We start from the raw sequence: 11331 nt of genomic DNA, 5'->3' as shown, positions 1-11331 counted from the left end.
TGCTGTAGAGAAGCATATTATCACGATGATGATGACCATTTCTCTCCACACTGCTTCCCCAGCCCTAAATTCTTATTGTCAGCACCTTCCCACTGCTTCTATCTTGAAATGCACCAGACAGGAGGTCTCGCTTCATATTTGGCACTGAGGTTGTACATCCCACACAATGGTTTTGATTGTTTTGTGGTTTTATATTTTGATTTTGTTCTGTAAACCGCCCTGAGACCTCCGGGTATAGGGTGGTATATAAATTCAATAAAGAATAATAATAATAATAATAATAATAATAATAATAATAAGGGTTTACTAAGACCCGATCTGGCTTTCTAAAAGGCAGCTGCTGTTTTTCTGCAGTTGCTGAATTTGCCGTGGACTGTTATTGGTTAAATGCTGTTTTCCTGGGTCGGATTATCTCTTCCACTGTGGGTTTCAGCACTCAAATTTCATTCTGCATCCATTAAAAAGCTGCGCCAAAAAGCTACTTTTGGCTGCAGAGCAGGGTTATTTCATATGTGTGCGTGTATATTCAATTAGCAAAAATCGAACGGATCAACCTCATTGGCTACGAGACTGCCCCTGCGCGAGATATAGAACCCGTTTCAAAATAATTGCGCGGGCACCCTCGACACCTGCTCGAGTGCCACCAGCTCCCCCGTTTGCAGACCCTGCTCTGGCGGAGGAGCCTCCTGCCCTATCATGGCAACGGCGTTCCAAGCGACGAGACCCGCCCCCTCGCCCTCTCCCCCGCGTTCACCAAGGCGCATCCGGTCCAGGGTATGCAAAGCCAGAGTCACCAAGCGCCTGCAGCCGTCTGCTCTCGCCCGATTGGCGCGGGCAGCCGGCGCGAGGCAGGGCTGCGGTCCGCCGCCTCTCGTGCGCGCGCGCATAGCTTAGAAAGAGCGCGGGAGACGGCGGCGCCTCTGCTGTCACTGCAAAAGGGGGGGGGGAGCACGGGGGGCCTGGGGGGGTCAATTGTGTGTTTCCCCCCCCCCCGTTCCGTTTTGCATCTGGTGAGCGAGGTGGTATAAAAAGAATAAGATAGGAACTGAACTTTCGCCTGGAAGTTTATTAAGCAGAGGTTGGCTGGCCACCTGTCATGGATACATTTGCAGAGGGTTGGGCTAGAGGACCCTCAGGGTCCCTTCCAACTCGACCATTCCACGAGCCTTCTATAGAAGGGACTCCTATCCGCCAACCTCCGAAGGGACTTGAGGGAAAAAAACGCGCCTCACGCCTCAGGGAAGCGCTGCCGCCTTGCGCTTTACTTGGCGGCGCAACGCTCGCCGAGCTGAATGGCGCGCTTCCATTCGAGGAAGCTCCGCGCGCAACCAGCGTAACTCTGCCTCCTGCCTCTTGTCTGTGAGGCGGAAGGCAAGCAGCGCTTTGGGCTGCCTAGACTGGGGAAGGCGGGCTCCTTCGCTGTGAAGAAAACCAAGCAGCCGCCGCCGCCGCCGCCGCCGCCTCACGCAAGCGCAGCCCGCGCCCAGCTCCTCCCTCGCTGGCGAGTCTGCCCGCGCTCCCTCCGGCCACTCCTCTGGGGAGGGAGGTCTGGCTGGTAGGCGGAGGCAAGGAAGGAGGGCGACGAGACGAGAGAAGGAGGCGGCGGCGGCGGCGGCGGCGTCTCCTCCTCGGCTCCCTCCCCGGGAAGAAGATCTCGCGGTGCTGGGCGCGCTCAGCCTCCGACGCCGCCTCCTCGTCTTTCTGCGGGGAGCGGTGACTGTGCGCAGTGAAGCGGGCGGGAGCGCACAGCTGGGCGGAGAGGCACGCCGGCACCAGCTCCGCCAGGAGGAGGAGGAGGAGACGGAGGCCGAAGCAGCGAGAGCGAGGGAGTAAGAGAGGAGCAGCAACTCCTGCAGGAGACGACCGTCCCAGCCCGCGCAGCCTCGCCCAGTCCGATGTCCCTGCGGCGGCGGCGCTGAGCGTGCCTGCCCGCCGAGCCTGCAACGCCTTCCGCAGCGCGAACATGGCCTCCCCGGCAACGTGCACCCGCTTCACCGATGAATACCAGCTGTACGAGGAGCTCGGCAAGTACGCAGCCCAGGCGTTCCTCGCCGGTGTCTTCCTCCTCCTCCTCCTCCTCCTCCTCCCTCCTCGCTTTGGCGCAGCTTCTGGCAGCCGGGCTGTTATTGCGGCCGGGCGCTGCTCCGCCTTCCCCCTTGGATCCCCTCTCGCCCCTTCTCCGATCCCGATCTTGGGTCCCCTTCCCTTGCCCTCCCCTCCCTTCTGCTGCTACTAACTGTAGTTTCTACTCAGGAAGTCTTTCTAGCAAACTCTCTTTTCTCTGCTCGGAGCCTCTCCCTCCCTCCTTCCTCTCCGATGCGGACTTTCCCTTACCTGTTATTGGAACGGAGCCTTGTAGCCCGTGCCATCCGCGCAAATGTAGGCCGTCGTGTTGCGGCTCCGTTAAACCGGGGCAGAGGCGCTTGGTCTCCGGGCTTTGCAAAAGCGAGCCCGGGAGGAAATGTGCTCCGCTGTGTTATGCCAAGGCAGTTGGAGGAAGTAGCTCGAGGGAGGGAATGAAGCCGGGGCAAGCAGTCCAGAGGGTCTGCTTCCCCCCACTAGATGGGGGCTCTTTCTGCCCCGAGAAATAGGGGATCCCACCCACTGCTGAGCTGGATACTGTTGCTTTAACCCAGGAACTGCTTTTCCGTCTGAATGCCACCCTCCCTTGCTGTTGCTGCAGCCTGCAACTTCCAAGATTCTTTCTTCCCCCCTCCTCATTTCTGCACTACAAGGGACATTGCTGCATTTCTCATGCATCAAGGGAGGTTCCCTGTGCCAATGCTTCCCCCCCCCACAAAAAAAAAATACTCCAGCACTGATCTTAAACAGACACTGTTTTTGTTTTTCTTTCCCTCTGTATTCTGCAGGAGATTTGCCCAATATTCTGGTTGGGATGAATACATTGTGTGTGTGGTTGGGGGGTAGATGCACCCCAGGTACTGCTGCATTTCAGTCCTCCTCCTTTCTTGCACCAGTCCCTGAGTGCTGCTGTATCTTTTCTCTCCCCCCCCCAATCCCCTTTTGAGCCACTTCTCAATCTTCCTTACCAGCCTTGCTTCTTTCTGACTTGCCTACAGAAATGGATGTGGGTGAAGATAGGTGGAAAAGAAATGTATCTCCTGCCCAGACCAGGCCATTTCTGTTGGTCTTTGTTTCCTTGAGTGTTTGTGCTTGTCTGCTGTTCTGGCTGGTTTCTCGTTTCAGGGTGCAGGCAGGCTGCCTTCTGCACCTGAGGAACGTCCCCCCCCCTTTGAAAAGGCTCTGGTGGATTCCCCCCTTCCCCCATCTTTTGTCCTGCACTTACTCTGTCCTCTCTGTCACCATTCATGGAGGTTGCCACATCTCCCTGCTTTTCTGGGAATTGGCATCTTTTCCTTACCAGCGCACCTACTCACCTCTCTCCTTTTTTGCCACAAACACCTTGCTGAACTTGTGCTGATAAATATGTATTAATTACGCTACAGAAGAGGTAATGCGAACACCAGCAAAATCCTTCCTCTTGTCTGCATATCAGATTATCATTTTTATTTAGATTTTATGTGTACGATGCAGGTGTGTGTCTAGGTGATGTAATGAGCTCCTGCAAAAGAACTTCATAATCAAAGCTCTACTGTTTGTGGGAACCAAATCTTCTTATACCCACCCTAGTTATCCTTTCATGCAATTATGTTCTTCCTCTTCACTTGGAATTCTTGAAGTGCTGCGTTTTCAGCTCTTTAAAAATACTTGTAGCCACTCAGAATGGACTTTGGCTAAATACTTTGGTGTAGATAATGAGGTTTTGATTTGCCATCAGTTTATAATGCTTGATTTGGGCTTCATGTTTAAACCAGTTTCACAGGTTCAGCCTTTCCTTTTTGTTCCAGGGGAGCTTTTTCAGTGGTCCGGAGATGTGTGAAAAAAACATCATCCCAGGAGTACGCTGCAAAGATAATCAATACCAAGAAGCTGTCGGCCAGAGGTGAGTGCATGAACGCTGTTTTTGATCAAGTTGTCCTGCAGCTCCGTGACATGGAATGGATCATTAAAACTTTTCATTTGCATCCTGTGAAAAGCGCCAGCTTCGGGCCCTTCTTTGTGTCATTGTTCAAATTTAGGGTTTTTTTTGGTGTCTGTGTGTTTTCAAATTTGATAGCGGATTAGATCGGTCCCATTTTTTTTCTGGAATTAGGTCTCTTACTTGGGATTGGCGCCTATAGTATTGCACTAGTACTGCACCAATAGCGTGTTGAACATCATAAGAACCTGTTGGATCAACCTGTTATTGCAATGGCTATCCTCATTGCCTGAAGCAGAGCCTGAACACTCCCTCTTCCAGCGGTTTCCAGCAGCTGGTATTCAGAAGCATATTTCCTCTTAGGATGGATGTAGGGATGTCTGAGATAGTAGTCACTGAAAACCTTATCGCCCATGAATTTGTCTAAACCCAACATCCCAAGTTGGTGGGATGTGAATTCCATCGTTTAACTACGTGAAGAAGTATTTTATTTTGTCTGCCCCAAGTCTTCTCTTAACGAATGCTAAGAGAATCCAGTTAAGAATGTTAACTGGATGCCCTTTAATACTAGTGTTACAAGAAGGGGATAAAAGCTTTCCTCTGCACTCTGGTTTTCTCCATGCCCCATGCATAATAGTTTATACACTTCTATCGTGTCCCCTCGTCTCAAAGCTAGAAAAATCCCAAACGTCGTGAACTTTCCTCATTTGAGTTGCCATTTTCTGATATCACTCTCTGATATCCTTTCTATGATGAGGCAACCAGATCTGTGTACCACATTCCAGGTGCATTTGCACCAATAGATTTGTATAATGGCATTGTGATACCGGCAGTTTTATTTTCAGTTCTTTCCTGATCATCCCTAGCGTGGAATTTGTCTTTTTCATGCCTGCCAAACACACTGGTTTGACAGTCATTGAGCTGTCCACTGCGACCCCCAAGTTCTCATTCCCGGTCAGTCACTGCTAGTTCAGACCTCATGAACGTTATATGTGTATAAGATAAGACTTTTTGCCCTGATGTGCATCTCTTTGCATTGAACTGCATTCGTCACTTCCCGTTCCCTCAGTTTGGAGATATTCTTTTGGAGCTCCTTGTAATCCCTTTTTGTTTTAACCAGCCTGAACAATTTAGTATCACTGGCAAACCTGGCAGCTTCACTGCTCATCCCTAGTTTTAGATATACTTACAAACGAATTGAAAAACACGGGACCGGTCCTTGGGGGATTCCACTTTCTACATCCCTCAATTGGGAGAACTGTTCATTTATTCCTACTTTCTGCTTCCTGTTGCTTATCCTGTTCTTGATCCACAAATGACAATTCCTCTTATTCTCTGATGGTGAAGCTTACCTAGGAGTCTTTGGTGATGTACTTCGTTGTATGTATTTTGGAAGTCCAAGTACACCCTGTCAACTGGATCACCTCTATATGCTTGTTGGCATTCTCAAATATATCTTAATAGGTTAGTGAAACAGAACTTACCCGTGTGGAAGCCATCCTTGTTAAAGAGTTAGTGCTGTTTTTGTGGTTATTCTGCAGTACATAGGAATAGAGACATTGCCATTGAACAAAGAGGGACCTACTTCTGAGTAGGTATGTATAGGTTGGGTTGAAAGTATTTATGGAGTTGGCACATATGATTCAACATGCGCTCTTAAGAACCGCACCTAGTCATGGTAGCATGAAGTAAAACACACCTGTGCATTTTACAAACAAACAAACAAACAAACAAATAATTGAAGCAGTCCAAACTGTTGGCAGCAAAAAGAGAAGCTCCTCTTAAGGAATCTAGGTTCATACATAGTCTTTTGTGGAATATTGATTTTATAAGAGTACTAATCTTAATGGCGTTGAAAGTAATGAGCTTTTTGTTTCCCCCAGATCTAATGGATATATTCAACATTGTGGTGCATCTTTTAAAAAATATATATGCGTGGAGACTTATTTCTGTGTCAAGAAGTCTGTATCATGTTGTGCACGAAGGGCTCAACGAGTCACCGTGAAGCATGCATATTATATTTTCCAAATGATTTTAAAAACTTGTATCTAGCCGTAGACCATAACAGCAAAGGACTTGCACTAAAACATTCCAATAAATCTCCCTGGAAAATATAACAGGTGAAATAGATATTGTATTATGCCTTCATAAATGGTATTATTATTATTATTATTAATTATTATTATTGCATTTCTATACCACCTTTCATTTGAGCATCACACAAAAATACATAACATAATAACAAACGAAACAGTTACCTTCCCCCTCCTATTTAAAAGGCCATCGAGTGTTTAATTAGAGGCCTGGGAGAAGAGGAAGGTTTTGGCTGGCACCTAAATGTTCTGTAACATTTGACCATCGATCCAGGATCTGCTGCCCGTTCCTCATAGGGTAGACACATTGGTGCAACCATATTAATTAGATGCTAGAAATTAGGGTGCAAAACAGCAGCCTTCTTCCACTGTCGTTTATGGCAAACTGTTATTTGTATTGTCTAGTAATCAGCTATGTGTAGCAAGCATGTTTTCAGTTAAAGTCAGAGTACATATTACCAGCCTTGATCTGAGTTAATTTCAAGAGATGAGGACATTCTGGATGAGAAACAGGCGCACACTTCAGGTTTTAATGTAACTAAAGACATGCAGCGGCCTTCATCTTCCGCAGAAGGCTTTGCCTTTTGTAAAATGTACTGTTTCTATTCTGCTCCCTTTGCAGTTGCCCCGCAAGTGTTCTGCAACTGCACTGCTTCCATTTAGGCATTTGGATTTTCTCCAGGTTTTTAAGCAGCTCCAGCAGTTATAGCCTTGGCCCCTTTTGCAATGGAAGTTGCCTGACTTGAGCTTCTGGCCCCCTGCACTGGTCTTAAGAACTAGCTTAATGGCTCAAAGCCAGGAAGCCCCCATTTCAGTTTCTACCATGACCGTGAACTTAGTGGCCTTAGGCTAACTGCTCTTCTCCCTGCTTCAAGTCTCGCATCAGCAACATGGGGATAATAAAGCTGTACTTAACAAGGTTCCTGTAAGAATTGCTCACAGATCGCATGTGAAGCCCTGTGAATACTCAATAAAAGTGCTATTATAAATGCTAAGTTGTTATTACCGAAATGAATTCGTGCAGGTGGTAGAAGAAGATGATGGGGGACTTGGACCAGAATCTGGATCTGGTGCTCTGTGGCAGAGGAACCGCTGTGGGCTGAATTTGAGGCAAATTGTCTCGGTCTCCTATTGCAAAACAGGAATATTGTTGAAAGTCTCCCACTGGTACTCTGAAATGCCTATGAAATGATGATTTACAGGGCAAGCCTAACCACATCTACTCAGAAGTAAGTACTACTGAATTCAGTGGGGCTTACCTCCCAGGTAATCAGGGTTAGGGTTGCAGCCTTAGTGTATCGGTGTGCAACTGGATAGTAGTGCTGTGTTGCAATCCCTTTCCTGCTTTCTCCAACGTAACTTGCGCACATACATATTTGTAAGAGTGGGAAAGGGAATAGCTCAGGATGTGCCGAGTGATGGTGGAAAGAGCAAGTAATTCGCATTAATATCTTGGTATTTTAAGCGTAGCTTTGGGCGACTGCATTTAAACCGGGGTGACTAGCCTTTTTTTGGTCTGAGGGACACATTCAACCTTGGCCATCTCTCTGGGGTCACATCCCCCCCCCCCATACACTAGCTCAGTAAAGGGCTTATTCCCACCTTTCCACTAATCAGCTGATCAATTTGATGGTGGTGATTTGCATCTCAATCTGGGTTCTGGTATAGTGTTGTGCCTATTTCAACCTCCCTCCACTTTTTTTTGGGTGCTGTTGTCACCAAAATCACTGTGGTCTTGTTAGGGCGGGGGATAGAGAAGAAAATTGCTTGAGGGGATGTGGAGTGGTTCGGCTACCTAAACTGGGGTGGGGTGGGTGTCAGCCACCCCTGTTCAGAACAGGATGGTGTCTTAGCCATATTGCAGCAATGCAGAGCAGGGGTGTAAGACAGATAACCTGAAGGGTATTGCAGTCTAAAATTAAATGGGAGTCTTCATGGACACCAGTGACAACGGTACAAAGGGAAGTCGGTAGAACCCATGTACAGCCTTGGGAACAGTGAAGAATAAGGGTTGGCCTTAAAGAATTCCCTTTAATTTAATTTATAATTTAGTTTGAGCAAAGGGAAAACTGGAAACCAGTAGAGCTGTGAATAAGGGAAGAGTGTGTGGGGAAGATCCTGTGCAGAAGTAATGGGCATCCTTTCCATATTGAGTCACCTCTTGTGTAGGCAATTGCCTGGGCTTTGTGGTGGAGTTGAAGAGAGGTGCTGTGTCGTGGAGGTGAGGGATTTTAGTAACTTGGCGTGTGTTTTGTTTATATGTTATGAGGTGTGGGAAGCTACTTTTTTGCCAAAGTAAGCAGCTTCAACAGACAATTGGTTTTAAAAATATATTAAAAATGGCTACATACAAATTCAATAAAACAGACGATACAGCACAAAGCAATACATATTGTAACAAAGCAGTCACAAAGCCAGCCAAACCTGAGAAAATAAAATAGTTTTTAAACCACCTACCTGTATTATATGAAGCAGGTGCCAGGCAAATATTGTTTCACGCAGCCTTAAAACATTGGCAGAACATAATAGGTTTTCCACAGACAGGTTTGTGAGGCTGATGGGAGAGCTTTCCTTTCTTCTTCCCTTATGTATAAAAAGAAAGGGAGACCAGGTTTCATCAAAGGTATTTTCCTTTGTAACCCCATTAGCAATTCTTCTAAGCCCAGTTCTGAACTAGCTCTGTCCCAAATATTATTGAACCACATCTCAGACCATTGTAAAGGGGAGAGGGGAATAAAGAAGTGACAGATATTTAAAAACGAAAATATGAATATATTCTCCCAAGCAACTCCTGAACATTTAATGTGTTATTTATTATTTAACTGTTGTGCATACAATAAGACATTGTATGGGTAAAGTTACAGATTGCCTATGGCAGCAAGAAGCATGGGCCTTACTTGGCTGCTGTGCCCCTGGATGGAGGAGGGATAGATAGAAAATCAGAGGACGGTGGCAGCGTAGTCCTTGCTGAAAAATATTATTCCAGCTTTTCTCGCCCCCTTCTCCCCAAATAGATGGCGTGTTGGATTTAGCATCATGTATAAGAAGCTTGCCGTGTGACTGTTCCATGTGAATCTCTGATTGCAAAGTAAACCTCAGGAAGGTTGCCTTGGTCTACCCTGGGTGAATGTGCAAGTTGGGATAGCGTAAAAACTGGGGCGATTTGGGGAAAGTAAATATCTGTCACTCAGTTGCCATGGCATCCGAAACCACCAGATAATGTGCTCGCCTAAGATTTTAAGTACCCAGACAGCTGTTGGGTTGCAGCAAACTGCGGCCCGTCGGCGTTTGCCAACTACATAGAGGGCAAACTAATGAGCTTGAAATCAGTGGAAGCAACCAGGGCAGGATGGCTTTGAGGGACAGCATCAATGTCATAGGAAAATTCCGTGTGATGGTGACTGTGAGTTAATTAAACTGAACATTTCTGAGAATAGCTGCATGGGGCGTGGGGTTTGTGGGTGCCATGTTTGGAACGGAAGGGAATAAAACAGGAGAAGTATAAAGCTGGCAGAGGAGTGAGGCAGAGAGAGAGGGAGGTTCCTTGAATCTGTGTCTAAGGAACCTGTGCTGGAAACGAATGGAATCTGGCACAGTATGTAGGATCAGATATAGCTCTCGGTGACCTAAGAGGTGTTCAGTTTCTGTGGTGCTGCAGGGTAGGCATGTGAATCAAGGCGGTGACTAAATATTAGGCTTGGAAGGTATTGGAGCAAAAGTGACACCAGATAATGCGGTCAAACTGCATACTGGCAGCGAAGGAGGCCCCAATTCACTGTCCCTATGAATTGGAATGGCTTCTAAGCAGCTTTCTAAGAAAACTACAGAAGCACAGGGCTTCGTCTCTAGGTCATGAATATACTTTGATGGCTGCTGCTTCCTTAAATAACTACCGTTTCCCATTGCTGTAGCTTGCTGCATCATATTCTAGCTCTGTATTATTTTTTTGGTGGTGCATACCTATGGACTTTCTTGCAAAGCTGCATAAAACCAGTTTAGAATGGATCAGCTTCTAATACAGCAAATGTTTGAGTGAAGATTCTCAGGGACACTCAGAAAGGAGATGATAGCTTGCTTCACTTGCTTCAGCCGTTGTAATCTTTACTTTGTTCCAAGTTCTGACTGACTAGAAGTTAGAGAAGGCATGGGTGAAGACTTGTCAGCCAGTGACTTGATAAAGAGATGGGGAGGTTGGCGGAGGAGGGATTTCCCTGATCGCTGGGCTGGCTCCTGCTCTCTGCTTGACTCATGCTTGCAGCCTGTCTTCCGCTACCTTACGTCTGTCTACCCGCTATAGTTAGTGCTCAGCTAGGACCAGCGAGAACCAGGGTCAGAACTGTACTCGACCACGGAGCTCATCCGGGGACCCCGGGGCCAGTCACTCTCAACCGAACCTACCTCTCAGGGTTGTTGTGGAGAATTATGCACATAGCTGTCAGCCACTTGGAAGAAAGGCAGGATATGAATGTAGTAAAGAAACATATAATTAATAACATAGCAGCACAGAACCTCACACTGCCAAAACTTAAAAGTGGTACCTCAGGTTACAGACGCTTCAGGTTACAGACTTCGCTAACCCAGAAATAGTACCTCAGGTTAAGAACTTTGCTTCAGGATGAGAACAGAAATCGTGTGGCCGCAGTGGGAGGCCCCATTAGCTAAAGTGGTACCTCAGGTTAAGAACAGTTTCAGGTTAAGAACAGACCTCCAGAATGAATTAAGTTCTTAACCTGAGGTATCACCTTCCAGAGTTTGAACCATCAGTGACCTATTGCTTGCCTTAACAGAATGTTGTTGTTTACACTGCAACACTGCGGCAGAGAAGGGCAAGTTCTTCAGCAGCATCGAAAGCAGCCTTCTCCAAGCTGGTGCCCTGCAGGTGATGGTGGAGTAGAATTTCTGTCATCTTTGACCATTGGTCATGCTGGTGGGAATTGCAGCCCAAGATGCTTGGAGGGCACCAGGTTTTGGGGGGAGACTGGTGTTAAAGTGTATGCTCACTGTTGACACTTTTTTGGTTCGTGATGCTGCCCTGGTAATGTGGGTGGGAGAAGCACATCACAACTCTCTTAGAAATTCCTTAATACCAGCAGAAGCAAGATATAACTGAGTGGAATTAAAAATGGCCATATTTATCAGCATTTTTTTTTTACCAAGTAGGTCTTCTGCTCGGATAAAGGGGAATGAACTCAACTCAAGTCTTTATTGGCATCTTCACTCTAAAATGAAGCTGCTCCC

The 11331-nt window shown here is 47.0% G+C and overlaps 1 protein-coding gene across 19 annotated transcripts in view; it reads left to right on the top strand.

The window, feature by feature from the left end:
- Positions 1–1573: 1573 nt before the first annotated feature.
- CAMK2G (calcium/calmodulin dependent protein kinase II gamma) overlaps positions 1574–11331 on the top strand; it is a 164907-nt gene continuing 155149 nt past the window's right edge. For 5 of the 19 annotated variants that reach the window (XM_079975221.1, XM_079975208.1, XM_079975214.1 and 2 more), the window contains exons 1-2: positions 1578–2028; positions 3870–3964. In XM_079975221.1, the coding sequence (XP_079831347.1) occupies positions 1964–2028; positions 3870–3964 (160 nt within the window). In that variant the 5' untranslated portion in view covers positions 1578–1963. Of the gene's footprint in view, positions 2029–3869; positions 3965–11331 lie in introns of all 19 variants that reach the window. The other 14 variants (XM_079975224.1, XM_079975222.1, XM_079975220.1 and 11 more) reach the window with 5 other exon arrangements.

This window comes from Podarcis cretensis (assembly GCF_951804945.1).
Source record: "Podarcis cretensis genome assembly, chromosome: 5".
In the NCBI taxonomy this organism is placed as follows: domain Eukaryota; kingdom Metazoa; phylum Chordata; class Lepidosauria; order Squamata; family Lacertidae; genus Podarcis; species Podarcis cretensis.
The sequence above is the reverse complement of the archived record's forward strand: the minus strand, read 5'-3'. Positions and strand labels throughout refer to the sequence as shown.